Source organism: Schistocerca piceifrons, chromosome 3 (genome assembly GCF_021461385.2).
Source record: "Schistocerca piceifrons isolate TAMUIC-IGC-003096 chromosome 3, iqSchPice1.1, whole genome shotgun sequence".
NCBI classification, from domain to species: domain Eukaryota; kingdom Metazoa; phylum Arthropoda; class Insecta; order Orthoptera; family Acrididae; genus Schistocerca; species Schistocerca piceifrons.
This window is the reverse complement of record NC_060140.1, coordinates 749401004-749416715: the sequence shown is the minus strand read 5'-3', so window position 1 is coordinate 749416715 and position 15712 is coordinate 749401004. Positions and strand designations below refer to the sequence as shown.

The following is a 15712-nucleotide window of genomic DNA, read 5'->3' as shown; positions in this document are numbered from 1 at the left end:
GAGATCAGCAACTGCACCGAGTCAACACAGATGGGAAACCTTAGTGCAGATGCTTAAATCGCGCGCCAACACCTTGCACACGAACGGGGTCCGTCACTCCCGGCCGCATTTTCCCACAGCGCGGCGCGCTTCCGCAGATCTCGACCCATTTCTCCAGCAACGGGCTCTGGTATTCGACGCCATCTATGATTGGCCTTCGATGATGTTATGCTCCTGCTGGCACCTGCGCTGTTCTAGAAAGCCAACATATAAATTGGCGAGCTTCTCAGCAACGTGACAGTAGCACCTGAAGGTGCCGGGCAGTTGTCTCACTGAAATATTATGCGGTTTTTCCATTATTATCCGGCGTAATTCCCGGGAACCTATCAAGCAGATGCAATGCCGGGAAAGCCTCAAACAGCACACATAATATTTATTTTTAAATATTTAATCTGGAGTACTGATTTTCCTGCAATACAATTCTAAGTTTTCTGCAGTTGCTAGCAACAACCATTCCACAGAAGTTCACTCTTCAGGTTTTAACCTATTTTGAGTTAGTCCTGAACACTGACAAAGACCACATGGATGAATCCAACAGTGAAATTAACTTTGCTGACAGCCAAAAAAACACCTTTCATCAACCCACCTACGAAACTGCAATGTGGGGAGAAACCACAGCTGTTCAACATGGCTGATAAACTTCCACATGTAACATTGTCCTGAGGCAGTTTCACAACAATCAGCAAGCAGCAAGCACAGTGACAGTTATATCGACCACCGATAATCAACATAACCAGCAAAAGGTAGGAAACAATACTGAAAATTTCTATGAACAATATGATGATGGTCCTTGCACTGCATTCACTGAAAGTGCGCATAAAGAGAGAAGCTTTTGGAGGTTACATCCAACAGCTGTAGGTTGGGTGATATAAGTTGGGTCTGCAGATCTCAAACAGTGCTACACAAATCAAATCATCAAGCCATAACCACGTCAAAATCGAATTAGAGACAGCAGCAGCTGCTATGGTTGAAAATGCTGCTTTCACTCAGGAGGGTCTTGCAATATATACGTCCACTTTCCTTACAAGACAACAGGAAAAATGAAAGATGTAATGACTGGTGAGTTGCCAGAAGAAGAAATAATGGATGTTATCAGTGTCAATGTCCAGTACTCCAAGTCAAGCAGTATGTTAACAAACTCATGGAAAATGAACAGATTAAGGGATCAGCGTAACCAATATCTCTTGTAACCTTCAAAGTGCAGAAAGGATCCAACTGTTTATGTACACAGTGTGCACTATTCTGTCACACTGTGTGTGGGAACTATTCTACAATGGTATGCTCACTACAGTAAAAAATGTCATAGTACGAAATGCTGCAGTTGCTGCTCCACACTGCACAACACAAGTGTGTCAAACAAACACCTTGCTTTTGTTCCACTCAGGAGGACATCTGTCTAATTATAGTGTGTCCAGAGTACGTTTGACTTAGGAGAATTAACCAGCACATGGCTATAGAAGGCATAACATACCAACAAACAGTCTCAAGGAAATTTAGTAATGTAAGCAGATGTAGTCACAGGAAACTTGGCACCCTCCCAGACAATTGTATTTTCTCAGTCCAATATAGTTGGTCACCTGATACATCAGGCATCACAAAACCTTTAAATGAAAGTAACTAATCTTTGCAAGTCAACCACTTGAACACACATCACATGTTTTACCAATGTCGACTACATATTTCTGGGAAAGGCTTCATATGTTTAACAATTCAAGAGGCAATGATGAAGCAAATAGGGCAGAGACAGCAGTGGCACAACAGAGAACTGTACAGGAAAGAGTACATTCGGTACCGGATAATATGTATGAAAGCTTATGGATGCCAGAGTTCACATCACTCCACACACTTTCACAGGCTTCAGGAGGGTCCAGTTGTTAGAACTGTTGAATAGGTAAAACTGATAATGGGTAGCCCACATGCAGGACTGGACAACAGTAACATAAGAGAATTCATTGCAGAATTGCTACCAAGTCTGTATCTCAACAATGGCAAGATATGTTAACAAAATGGTCCACCAGAAAGCTCATTCCAATAAAAATAACAAACACAACCTCCTACATTTTTTACACTCGACCAGATACCAATATGTGCAATGTTTGAAACCTGGTTGCTTCTTGGATTTAATGTAATTCAAGCCAAAAGAGATTATGGATATGAGGGGAGTACACTCTGCATAAGAAAAAGGAATCTCATATAAAATTCAAGGACACTCCAAGCTTCTGAACAAAGAGGAATAAACACACATAACTTCCATTTACAGATTGCAAAGGATGACCGTAATGAAACAATAGCTGAGCATGCTGGTTAGTTTGGTAAGGCATCTGAAGATAACATTGAGAGATTTTAAGGCACCATCACCTTACTAAGGGCTCAGACCAAGAAGGCAACATCCGCAAAATGACAGCGGAGATTGTCAATGTACATAACTTAATCATTTTAAACGATCGTTCCCTGACAAGGATAACTGTATCAAGTGACCATGTAGATATATGACTGGCATCAATGAGTTCTTTAATATTAGACTTCACATGGAAGGGAGTTACATAACCTCTTAGATCTGATCAGCTAACCACCATTCGCAGATGTGATGCAGGGATGATACATGGTGTCATATGGCTAGCCTACAGGTGGAACATTCTGAAAATGGAGTGTAAGAAGTACAATACTGTGCTTTCAGAAAAGATACAGACTTTTCCAGCATGTGGACAAACAATAATGAGCCACGCTAATTTTATTGCTTGTATTAAAGAACCACCAGGGGCAAGTACAGCAACTATTCAAATACGAAATGAAATCTGCAAGGATAAATTTCTGTAACAACCTTAAAGATGAACCCAGCTCAAGCATCTGACAACAAATATACTTTATTTGTGGAGCCTGAAACAAAAATAGTACAACAGTGCTTCAGAAAAAAATTAGTGAATGACTTCTTTGAACACTTGGCACCAGACTCATTTGAACAAGACACCGATGAGGAAGGAGATCATTTCCTGACAAACACTTTACTGTTCCAGAGCTCAACAGCCTTCTTATCTGGGAGAACTATGTCCCAGGAACTGATAGTACACATTACCACATGCTCTCTTCCTTAATGCAGAAAGGGAGGTCTGGAAAGGAAGGAACCATCTATGTTGTACTTGTAATAATATTTGAAACAAAAGAAATAATATCCCCAAATAGAAGTCATCATGAATAGTGCTGACAGGAAAACATAGTGAACCACCTCATTTTCAATTAAGTTCACTGACCCCATACACTGCAATGACGCATCATGGGCTAGACAGTGTTCTGGGTTTGTGATGGTGGGTTGGGAAGGAGACAGTGTTTGCAAGCTTGTGAATCCCCACAACTCACGTTAGCTGCATTGGTGCAGTGCTGCTGTCAATTGAATCCAATGTTGCCAGAAGAGAGAGGTTTCCTGAGGCATCAAATATATGGCCATTTTAAAGACTGGTGGGAATCTGAAATCAAACACTGGACATTTTTAGATTAATTTTGAGTATAAGATGTACCTGAATTATGGAGGTAATTTTCTGAAGAAAAAAGTACATCTTATAGTCCATAAAATATGGAAATAACCTACATCCATGAATGTTTCAGGTGTTTACCTTATTGATGTTGGTCGACAAAGTGTGGAGGCAGAATATTTCTGACAGCATCATCAGAAAACTTATCCACTTACTTTCACATCGATCACTGGTTGTAAGAAGTGGAAATAATTATGCGGGACTGAGAATGACAAGCAATGGGCTACCACAGGGATCTATTATCTCTCCCCTGATTTTCGATATATTTACACTGGTTCTATATAACAGTTAGTCACAAAAAGTAACAATTTTACAATATGCTGATGACTTATTCAGCAAGTTACACCCTTCCTGGTGAACTGCAGGAGATTGATCAAGCTATGTCTAGACTTCACATGTACACAGTGAAGACTAGTTTGATATATCACCTAGGAAGTCTTAGGTTCTACTCTCTACCAGACACAGGGTTCCTCCTATGGAGGCACTAAAGCTTGGGCAATAAGAATCACCAGTCAAAACAGCAGTCAAATATCTTGTACTCTATACTGACCACAAACATCAGTGGAAGACGCATCTTACCAAAGCTGTCATATATTGCAGAAAGTCCACTGATATATTTATGAGCGATCATGGGTGTAAGACAAGAAGCAGATACAAACACTGGATGAGGACTGCATCGGGCTTTGGGACGTCCATACAGGGATTATGCAAGTCTTTGTTTTGAGTTGGCTCACAACACATACCTAACATAATCAGATAATTGCCAGTGAAAGGCACTCAGTGTATGCCTGGAAGCAATGCAATCTACACCAACTTACACTCAGTTGAAGCAAATGAGTCTCCCTAAATCTAAACCAGGAATACCCGAGTACAAAATTTTTACCTAAACAGTCACAGTGTGCACAAGACCAGATATCACAAACTTAGGCTGGAATTACCCAAATAATTGAATTTTGATGGAGTACTTTTCTCCAAACAACAATGCAAGATTCATCTACATCTACGATTCAAAGAAAGAAGGCAAATATTGTTGTGCTTACTGGGACAGGAACTGTCAAAATGCAATGAAAATTAAGTTCCCAAAGGAACTTGCACTTGAATTATTGACACACCTGAACATTACATGATCCAACCATCTAATAACATACGACATCATGAATCTGACCAAACAGATGACAAATAAGAATCAGGAAGTTACCATGTGCTGGGTAGAAGTGCACTTTGGTATAACGGGCAATGCAATAGTAGACAAGCTAGCCAAAGCAACTGTCTACGAAAGAGCAAGAATACACATGGAATTACCAGTTACATATCTTTCAAACATTATTAAATCAACAATCAGAGAGAACTGGAGCATAGAATGGCAAGAGACCTCCAAATACAAAGGTGAAGATTATGTCAAAGTGAATTCTGTGTCGACTGCTAACTTCTGGTACGAGAAAAAAATCTTCGCACCAGAAAACTCATGAACACTATAAGTCACCACACATTCTATGACAGCTGTTACAGGAAGCACCTACATCATATTGGTCTGGTCGCATCCCAAATGTGCAAATGAGGTGATGAAGAGGATGTCACTCATCTTATTTGGCTGCTTGAACAGATACAACACTACAAGCTGCCACCTACATCTGCTCACCATCCATTAGTGTTTGCCGACCATATCACTGTACTGCTCTCTTTGAAGGAGTTGAGATTATATCACCATTTAGATGCCTTTATGCAGGAAGAGTAGGTAACCTTCTACATGATATTGTGTTTATTTCTATGAAAAATGTATTAAATCCAATGCACATGTTTAAACTTACATGCATTATGATAGCTGTACAAGTCTGATATCTCTTTCTCTGGGCCTCCTCAGTATTCAATGGGATCCACTACGCCATCCCTGGCTTTGGACATAAATTTCATCAATCTGTACCGCAATGAGGCTGTTCCTCATCTAAATCCAAAATTGCCTCTTTGCCTTCAAATGACTGTTGAATAAACAGTCCAGTGACAGAATAAATATTCTAGTGCTGGTCCGTTAACAGTGATTGATGCTGGCTATTCTGGAACAGGCAATGCCCCATATGCTAAGCTCACAACGAAGAGAAGCCATCCTGTGGATAGTGATGGCTGCTCAACCTCCGTACATGAGTTAGGAACTGAGCTTTTGTAATAAGCCCCTGTTGATAATGTAATTTCCTCATAGTGTACTGTGTTCATATGGAGATCTTGCTGACCCATACATCTGGCAGCCATATTCAATCTGGGAGCACAAGGGCCTTATATAATCAAGGCAGCCATTATCTGCATAAATTTGATAAAGTATGTAATTTCTGTGAAGATTCAGAAGAAACATACCTGAATTTTTGTTCCAGTTCTTCTTCAGGGCTGATCCCAGCATCTTTATGTCACTATCTGTTACTCTTGCAGCCTGACACTCTAATGTACCACTGCAGTCAAGTGGAACAAGCATCCTATTCAAGATTGATTGTGCATCCTTTAGGTCACTTTTCCACTGGAAGCTTTCTATATGATACAGAAGTTCAAATATTTTATAAGAATTTTTTTTTGCTTTGAGAATTAATCAAAGATGAAAATTACTGAAATTACAATTACTAATAGGAATAACAATGTCATTAAAAATAAAAGTCACTCTTCGAGAAACAGTGATGATAATAGAAGAAGTAAAGTTAAACTTCTGAATATAACTGTTCCATCTTTAAGAGTATATGTTACAAAAGAAAGAGAACACGCTTTTGCACTATCAAAATTAAGGTCCCGCATTCTGTTTCTTGAAACCAGCTTGTCCCTTGGAGTTACTCCCAACGGCCTAACACTGAAAGTCCCTGTTTCTGGATGTAATCCTACTCTACACCAGCCTCTTTTACAGTTTTAAGTACAGGAATCTCCTGCACTTACCCAACTAATCTGTGACCTATATGCCTCATCTGCCTGTTTCCACTCCTGAACGATCAGTCTTTCTTTCTCATCCCATCCAGTAAGTCTCCCCTGACCCGGGGTTCAGGATGACTTTTCTGAACTATTTCCCCTTTCCCTAAACATCTCCAGTCTTTTCCCCTTACCCCTCTTTCTTCCCCTACAACTCTTTTGCCAGAAGGAGCCACTGGCTCTGAAAGCTTGTAAAGTTAAATCCTTTCATGTGTATGTTCCCCTGCTGCCAGGTGGTGAGTAGACTTTTTATCTATCCATTTACATTAAAAGAAAGAGAGGGGAAGACATATCTCAACGGAATGACTATGACAAGGTTTGATCTGTAGCATTAGCGAGGATTTTTTTCCTTAGTGGGAGGAATGAGGTGATGTCCATGAGAACAACTGAAGAGTTCCATCCTAAGTTAGCACAAAAATCTAGTAGATAAATGTTTTGCCCTTTGGTTCACATTACCATAAGCAACACTGTCACTGGGTTCATATGTATCGTTGACTACTGAATAACTAGCTCACCACAGTGTCAGCATTTGTAACAGGCAGAATCAAAATATGTTTGTTACAGCAGAGGCATTTGTGCAAAACATTTGAAAACACACCCTTCCTGACCACAAAAAGGAAGTTGTCAGCTACGGAACCATTCCAGGAAGGTCCCACAATCTCTTTCACTTATTAACAGTAATGAGATGCGCACACAATCCTTGGAACAGAAATCTAAATGAAACCAAAAATAAAAAGCACTAACATTTTAAAAAGTAAATGGAATACATACCAAAAATACAGTTGATTTTCTGTCATATTCTATTTTCTTATCGAGTGTAGGAGTAAAATTACTGTCTACAGGCCTCTGTACATGCATTAATCTTTCTTAAATAAACATTTTAGAATTAAAGTAAGTGTGTGTGTGTGTGTGGGGGGGGGGGGGGGGGGGGCACGCGCGCGCTCACTAGCGAGTTTTACTGTAGCTCATCAAAAGATAACTCCGAAAGCTAGCAAGTATTCTTTCTTTTGTATGTACCTATCGACAACTCAACACTTGTACTTTTCAGTAAGTGGTTTCCTTTAATCCTGAAGTATTTACATTCTACACTTTTCCTACAACATTAATTTCTGTTATAGTATTCTCATGATACCTAAGCAAGACACTGATTATGGCAATATAATGTTCATACAGTCTTCTTCGGATACAGGTTCACTAAATTTTCCTAGAAAATTTCACAAGAAATATATCATCTTCCTTCAAGGATTCCGATTTAAGGCCTCTGAGCAACACTCACAGTGAATTTTAGGGAGAAAAATAATTCCAAACTGGTCTTCAACAAATCTAGGTGTCCTCAATCAGTACTATCTGATAGAAAATCACCATTAGAATCCCCACAAACAATGATTCTCCACTGAAGTCTGCAAAACTTTATTAAAAGTCTCTAGCCACTGGAGGGAAATTAAGATATTTCCTGCTAGTGGCCTGTAAACTAAAAGCTTGTGTATTTCCAAACTCACAATTGTGGCACAGCATTCATGGAGCTGTTCAACAGCTGTTCATGAATGTGAAGAGTCTAGGACTTGACTTCTTATACAGCCACTAGCCATTTCTCACTGACATCATCTTGTGCCTTTGCATGCCTGTGCATGTTTTTATACACAAGCCATCTTATTTCTCACATAAAGTGGAGAGGTTTTTATAACTCAAATTATTTCAAAAGCCTTAAAAAAATGTCACAGTGTGAGAGTTACAAATTCTTAAGCACCTTAGTTTTGCAGTTTTCAGAAACTGCATATGTAACAAGGTTTGGAGAAAATAACTTACCAATTTTAGCACGTGCTGTGAGAGCCTCAATGGGCTTTGCATAGTTATTAACGTCATCATCATCCTGATTGTCAACCAATTTTGCATATTCTTGCAATTGCTCTTCTAGTATGGTGCATGTTGTTTCATTGGAAGACCTGAAAAATAAAAAATAAGTGTTACCAACTGTAGTGGAGAGCCCATATTCCTGGCATTTTAACCAGTGTACCAGATTTGGCAAAAACAAAAAGTTTCTCCTTCAATTAAATGAATTGAACCCTGATGTGTTCAGGAAGTTATGAGAACCAAATGTTAGAAAGAAGGTGGCACCCTGCAGCTCACTTCCTTCATTATCCATTTTACAACTCAGCAGTATGCATATCAATGATTCATCTACAACTCAGGAGCCTCTTGCTGAAATTATGTTGTGCTGTGTTTTTCCACTCTTACAGGATACTCTGATTATTCCATCAAGATAATTTCTTGAGATGTATGAGTGAGGAAGTAATATTTTTTGCCTGAAACTTTTTGGAAGGTTAGGTCTCTGGAAGTTAACAGTAAACCTCCCTGTGAAGCCCCTCTTATCTTATCTGCCACTGATGTATGATGAGCATCTCCACAATGCTCTCGCATTGCCCAAATGAACCTGTTTGGTGTACTGGCCTGGCACATTCGAAGATCTGCCAGATGGTATGGATATCAGTGACTGCCACTAGGTAGCACTGCTACAACTGCAGGCGCTGTGAAGTAAGGGCCACCATAAGCCATGATGTCCGGCCCACTTACAAGGCATCACAACCAACCTTTAAAGACAGCAGTGCAACTGGTCCATCTCTTAGTTGTGATTTCTCTGTATTACCATATTGATCTTGCTGCACATTGTTGTCTTGGTTCTGAATTCACTATGTCTCAGTATTCAATCTCAGATTTCCCCTGGGACATGTTATTCTGCCATGCCATCTCCGTTGTCTGTCATTCTCTCGTATTGTCCATCTTTTGTTCTCTGGTGACTCACTGTCCACCAGTCACTGCTAGTTCTGAAATTGTTCCCAAACTTGTCTGATTTCTGTCGCTGTAACTGGCAATGAGGTAAAAGGTTAGAGGTGTTCCATGGACGCCAAAGCTCTTCCAGCTTGTGGAAAAGCAACAGCTGTTCCTGCAGCAGCAGTTTCTACATCAGTTCCAATAACAATTTCAACCTGTACTGGATTGCTTACAAGTTCAAGATTCCCAACCCATCCAGGCTGCACTCACTCCCCATACCGAGTGCTGCTCACCTACATTTCTGCCATTTAACAATGCAAAAGAGGATTGTGACACACATTTGCAGTGAATGAAACAGCATTTCACAACTTTTCTGGTTTTGGATGACAATCTCCAATGATCGCTCTTCCTTCCTTGGGCTTCCCCAAAGAAGTTGGCTTCACTGTCAAATCTGGTTGCAATCACATTTGAGGAGATGTATTCATTCTTGTCCAATTATTATTCACAACAATTTCATGTGTCACATTGTGCCTCAAGTTCTGTCAATACGATAAGCAGTCCGATCAGTCACATGGGTGACAGACCTGCAAGGGTTGATCGATATTGGAATATCACTTTTACAAACCCGGCTTGCAAATTTTCATATGCAGATTCACTGATCTGAGGTGACGTGGTGCAATTGGTTCCCAGTCCAGAAGTTAATACTGCAACCCTAAAACTGGACAACCCTTAGATGAAATTTTGAAAATCATACACTCATTTGAGATTGCACAGGCTGCTAACGAACACCTCATGGCTCGACCTCAAGTAGCAATGTTCCAGTTGCCACCTCGGGGGTGGAAGTCTCATAAGTCTTCCTCCAACCAGCATTGTCATGATTCATTGATTTCACATGTCTCTATGGCCTCTGAACAACCTATTATGTCCCACTGACATAAGCAGCAGGGTCTTCCATCATGTCCCGACTGCTTCAAAGCAAATCCACTTGCGGACTGTCCAGATCACTGGGCACACTACACCCATTGTGGGAAAGATGGGCATCTCTGCACTGTTTGACGTCAACTGTCAACACAGTCAAATGCCACCAGTCACATGCCTTATGTGATTGTGAATGAGCTTCAGGCAATTGTTTCTTCAACCTCCAAGTTATTTCTCACCCTTACAATTGCAACCTATGATGCCTTCTTATAGGTGGACACAATAGCTACTATTTCTTTGATCAATTTCCACAGATATTTTCATCTTGGTTCCCCGACCTGGCCCTGCCCTCCGGTACACTGGTCACCATTGGAGACAGTTCAGTTCCTCTACAGGGTTAATTTACAGTCAACAGTACATACTAATAGGTAATCTCACTGATAGCTCTATTTGTTGTCGGTAGACTCTCAGGTGGCAATAATTCCGGTCTTGATGTCTTCTGGCTGTTTGGGCTCTCCATCACTGGCAAGGTTCAGGTCGTCTCCATCATGGTTCCTTTCCAGAAAGTCAGTTACCTCTGTACCACCATCCGCATCTCTGTTTGAACCTGGCCTAAGGTGCATCACGGATTTTCAGGCCCATATATTCTTATGTTCAGATGCTGCGGCCTGTGTGTGCTGAGCACGACCTCTCTTTAACTCTACACAGACTGAAGAGAGAGATCTTGCTGAGACAATTTGCAGATTCCCTTGGATGAGGAATGACAATCCATTATGATCATCAACAGCCCTTTTGGCTTATAAAAATACAGGTGTGTGCCATTTGGGATCTCTTCCACTCCAGCGGTTTTCCAGAGATCCCTGAGACAGTTACCAATGTCCCTTTCTGGTTGTACTAACAATCTAGATGGTCTAATTGTCATGGGCACTATGCGTCAGGACCTTCTGCACAACATTCATATCCTGTTTAATATGTTGCCTGATGCAGGGCTCAAGTGCCAGTTATACAAATGTCAGTTTTTTTCAGGAGCAAGTGGAATAACATAGCCACCTGCTCAACAAAGATGGATTCATCCCACCGACCACAATGTTTCTACCATTGACTTTCTATCCCAAAATCTCCAGGAGGTGCAGGCGTTTTTGGGGAAGGCAAATCATTATTCTAAGTTCCTTCCACAGAAGGCCCACAGCTCAACCAGCTGCAAAAGAAAGGTGGTCAATAAAGGTAGACAGCTGTCTGTGAACATACAATCACACAGCTGACGCACATGTTGCACTCGGCACCCTGCATTACAATGTTTATTCCATCACATTCACTGGTTTTGTCCACAGATGATCTCCCTATGGCATCGGTGCAGTGCTGGCACAAAGGAACAATGACAGTACAGAGAAGCTGACTGCCTATGCATCAAAGATGCTGAAACCCATTCAAAAGAATTACTCACAGATTGAGAAAGAGGCTTTTGCAATCACCTTTGTTATCAAGCAGTTCCACGTTTGTCTTTTCGGGACCAAGTCTACCCTCATTACAGAAAACAAGCTGCTAGTGATTCTCTTTGGACCCCATCTCAGCTTCCAGAGTGGGCTGCACAACGCCTCTAGCGTTGGGTGCTCTTCCTCATCTCCTGCATTTATACCATTAAACACAAACCCACAGCACAACGGACAAATATGGACAACCTTTCTCGTCTTTCCTCACGGCCTGACCTGGCATTTGACCAACAGGATATCCCCTGTTTTCACATCAGTGAGGAATGACAATAAACAATGGATGAGTTTCCCATTACAACTACTCACATTGCTGCAGATACCCACCGCGACACCATCTTGCGGTGTGTCATGCACTATGTGCTCTATGGGTGGCTCACTTCTTTTTCAAAGTCTGCCAAGCCTGAGCTCCAGGCACGGGCTTGTCTCTCCCACATTCTATCAATCATCTCCAGCGTTCCACTTGAAGCAGAGACGGATACTCACCATGTTGTCATCCAACCTACCTTGTGCCCACATGTTCTGCACCTCCTCCATCATGAGCACTGGGTATGTCATGGATGAAGGTCCTTGCGAGGTGCCATGCCAACTGGCCGGAACTGAACAAAGATGTGGAGGAAACATCGTGCAGCTGTTCCATTTGTGCCTGACACAAGGTAGTTCTGCCTTAGTCTTTTGCCCCCTGGCTCGCACCCCATTGCCCCTGGGATGGATATTCATCTGAACTTTGCTGGCCCCTTTCTGAGATCTATGTGGCTCATTGTCGTGGATGCTTATTCTAACTATCCATATGTGGCCAGCGTGGCATCCACCATCACAGATGCCACTGTCACTGATTTTGTCCAGATTCTTGCCATCAAAGGCCTACCTCACACCATAGTGTCAGATAATGAGCCCTAATTCATGGTGGCAGCTCTTGAACAGTTCTGCACCTCCACTGGCATCAAACACTGGTTTAGTCTGCCATTTCACCACTCCTCCTATGAAGTGGAGTGTATGGTGCATACGTTTAAGTAACAAATGTTGAAAGCCGTGGGTACTTCCACTTCAACAGCTGTGCTCATGCTGTTTCTCAGCACCTACTGGTCCACCCCTGACCATGATCTTAACCCCAGCGGAGATCCTCCATGCATGGCAGTCACATACTCTCCTCCAACTCCTAGCCCCACAGCCCATGGAATCCTGGACCTGACCCACCAGACGCTTTATGCCAGGCATAGCAGTGTGGGCAAGTTCATTTGGAGTGAAATCCTATTGGGTGCCAGCCACAGTGGTTGCACACATGTGAAGCATCTTAGGATGGTGGATACTTTGAGGTGTTTGGAACGCAGTATACCACCAGTTCCATCTGCATCTGCCAAGTGTCCTGCCTGCTGCTGCCCCAGTCTGTCCTGGAATGCCCATCCTTGATGCTCCCACACCTGCCAAGTTACTACTTATGCTCTCATCCACCAGCAGCAGTTCCAGATGATGCGAGCATGAAACTGGAGGTCTCAGGGCAACCTCCACCCTTTCAACCATTGCCATCCACACTGTCCTTGCTCACACCGCTGGGCACCCCAGAGTTTTCTTCCCTGCTGGCAAGTTTCTATGCCAGGCTTCAAGCCATGCCATCTGTTCACCTTCCCCAGCACTGTTCAGGGCACTTCCAATCCTATGCACCCATTTCAGAGAGGAGGGATCTGGTACCTTCATGTTTGAAGACCTGCTGGGTAGTATGGACACCAATTACAGCTGCTAGGCATCACTGCTGCAATTCTGGTACGCAGGTGCTGATGGAAGTGCACTGTAAGACACGCCTGTCCAACCGGCCTAACAAGGCTCACAGCCGCCCTTTGAAACCAGCAGCATGGCAGCTCTGTCCATTAGATTTGATTTCTCTGCATTACTGTACTGATCTCACTACATATCTTGTCTTGGTTCTGTAATCGCTATGTCTTAGTATTCGATTTCAGTTTGCCCTTGGGACTTGTTATTATGCTGTACCATCTCCATTGTCTGTCATTCCCTTTTGATGTCCAGCTGTTGGTCTCTGGCGACACACTGTCGGCCAGTTGGCCAGCCACAACAGGATCTGAAGTTGTTTCTGGACTTGTCCAACTGCAATCACTATACCAGTGTCACAATGCTCTGTTCAACTCGGAATCTCTCTATCTACACTATTAATTATATCTGCGAAAGGTCCCACATTGATGAGCAATCATGAAGAGTAAGATGAATGGAGATTTTGCAAGCTACTTCACTTCTTTGGTTTCTTCTAATGCATTTCAGTCTAACATCCGCTTTACCTACATTTAATTTTATGTGATTTTCACATTAAGCTGATCTAGATGGTTTCTCCTAGATATTTTACAATTTTTAATGTTTCCACTAACTGGTGGCCAATTATCTAATTACACAATAGATCTTTCCACTTATTTATGCACAACAAACTAAATTTATTTGCGTTCAGATTGAAGTATCGTCCCTAAATCAAGCTATATACTCTCCATTTGTATCATATACAAGGTCATTATGAATGACTGAAATGATTTCACAAAATCACTGTAGCTGCATTAACCGACATATTATCACAAAAGTCAACACTCAAATGGAAAAACTCAGAGTTTTACACTGTTGCAGCTGCATTTCAGACTTCTGCCACTAAGAGTACAGCAGTAACACAGTTAGGCACGATAGTGAAAAGTGCTGAGAAAGCATATGTTATGCTTGAAATGCATTCACATCAGTTTGCCTAACAGTGCAATGAAACTTCGGAGAAAAGTTCAACAATGATTTACCAACTGCCAACTCCATTCAGAAATGGTAAGCGAAGTTTAAAACTTCAGAAAGCCTATGAAAAGGGTAAACAATGGAGACCAGCCCCTAGTGAGTGAAGAAGTGATTGATTGCGTGCAGGCAAGTTTTGCACGTAGCCCACAGAATTCAACAAACAGAGCAAGCAGAGAGCTGAACATACTGTAACTGACTGTTTGGAAGATCTTACGGAAACAACTGAGGCTGAAGCCTTACTGTTTGCAATGGGTACAAGCCCTGACTCTTGATCACAAAGTCAGACACTTTGAATATTTGGCACAGCTACAACAGCTTACGGATGAGATGAGTCTTTTGAGAAATTTCTCTTCAGTCATGAAGCAACACTTCTTGTGAGCGGTACAGTGATCTGTGCAGTCTCTTAGTTCAAAGTTTTCCATCAATTTATCCTCTGCAGAAAAACTGTTACTGGAAACAGTGTATCTGTACATGTTGGAAAATTGGCTTATCTACATCATAGTCCGCATGCCACCTAATGGTGTGTGGCGGAAGGTACTTTCAGTATCACTATCTGATCCCTCAAACCCTGTTCCTCTCGCAAATAGTGCATGGGAAGAATGATTATCGGTAAGACTCTGTATTGGCCGTAATTTCTCATTTTCTCCTCGTGGTCAATACACAAGGTGTACGTGGGGATGGGGGTGAGTAATATGTTGACCGACTCCTGAAAAGTGCTGTTCCGAAATTTCAATAGTAAATCTGTCTGTGATGCACAACGCGTCTCTTGTAACATCTGCCAGTGGAGTTCGTTTAGCATCTCCGTAATACTCTCTCACCAGCTAAATGACCCCATGACGAAATGCGCCGCTTTTCATTGGATCTTCTCTATCTCCTTTATCAGTCCTACCTGATAGAGGTCCCAGATAGATGACCAAAACTCAAGAATAGGACGAACAAGTGCCTTATAAGCTGCTTCTTTCATGGATGAGTTACATTTTCTTAAGATTCTTCCGATGAATCTGAGTCTGGTATCTGCTTTTCCCACTATCTGTTTTATATGATCATTCCACTTAAGGTCGGTCTGGATAGTTACACCTAGATATTTTACGGCAGACGCTGTCTCCAGCTGTTGGTCATCAATAGTGTAGCTGTATAGTAGTGGATTTCTTTTCCTATGTATGTGCAATACGTTACATTTATTTACATTCAGGGTCAACTGCCAGAGCCTGCACCATTATCGAAACCCCAGTGTGCCCCTGCCTCCTAGTTCCGGGCCTGTTG

General features: G+C 41.9%; 1 protein-coding gene across 1 annotated transcript in view; it reads right to left on the bottom strand.

Annotated features, from left to right (window-relative positions):
* Positions 1–15712, bottom strand: part of LOC124789603 (fidgetin-like protein 1) — a 196166-nt gene that overhangs the window by 163393 nt on the left and 17061 nt on the right. The window contains exons 2-3 of the mRNA XM_047257012.1: positions 8310–8446; positions 5913–6080 (exon numbers count right to left, since the gene is read on the bottom strand). Coding sequence (XP_047112968.1) covers positions 5913–6080; positions 8310–8446 — 305 coding nt within the window. The remainder of the gene's footprint in view (positions 1–5912; positions 6081–8309; positions 8447–15712) is intronic.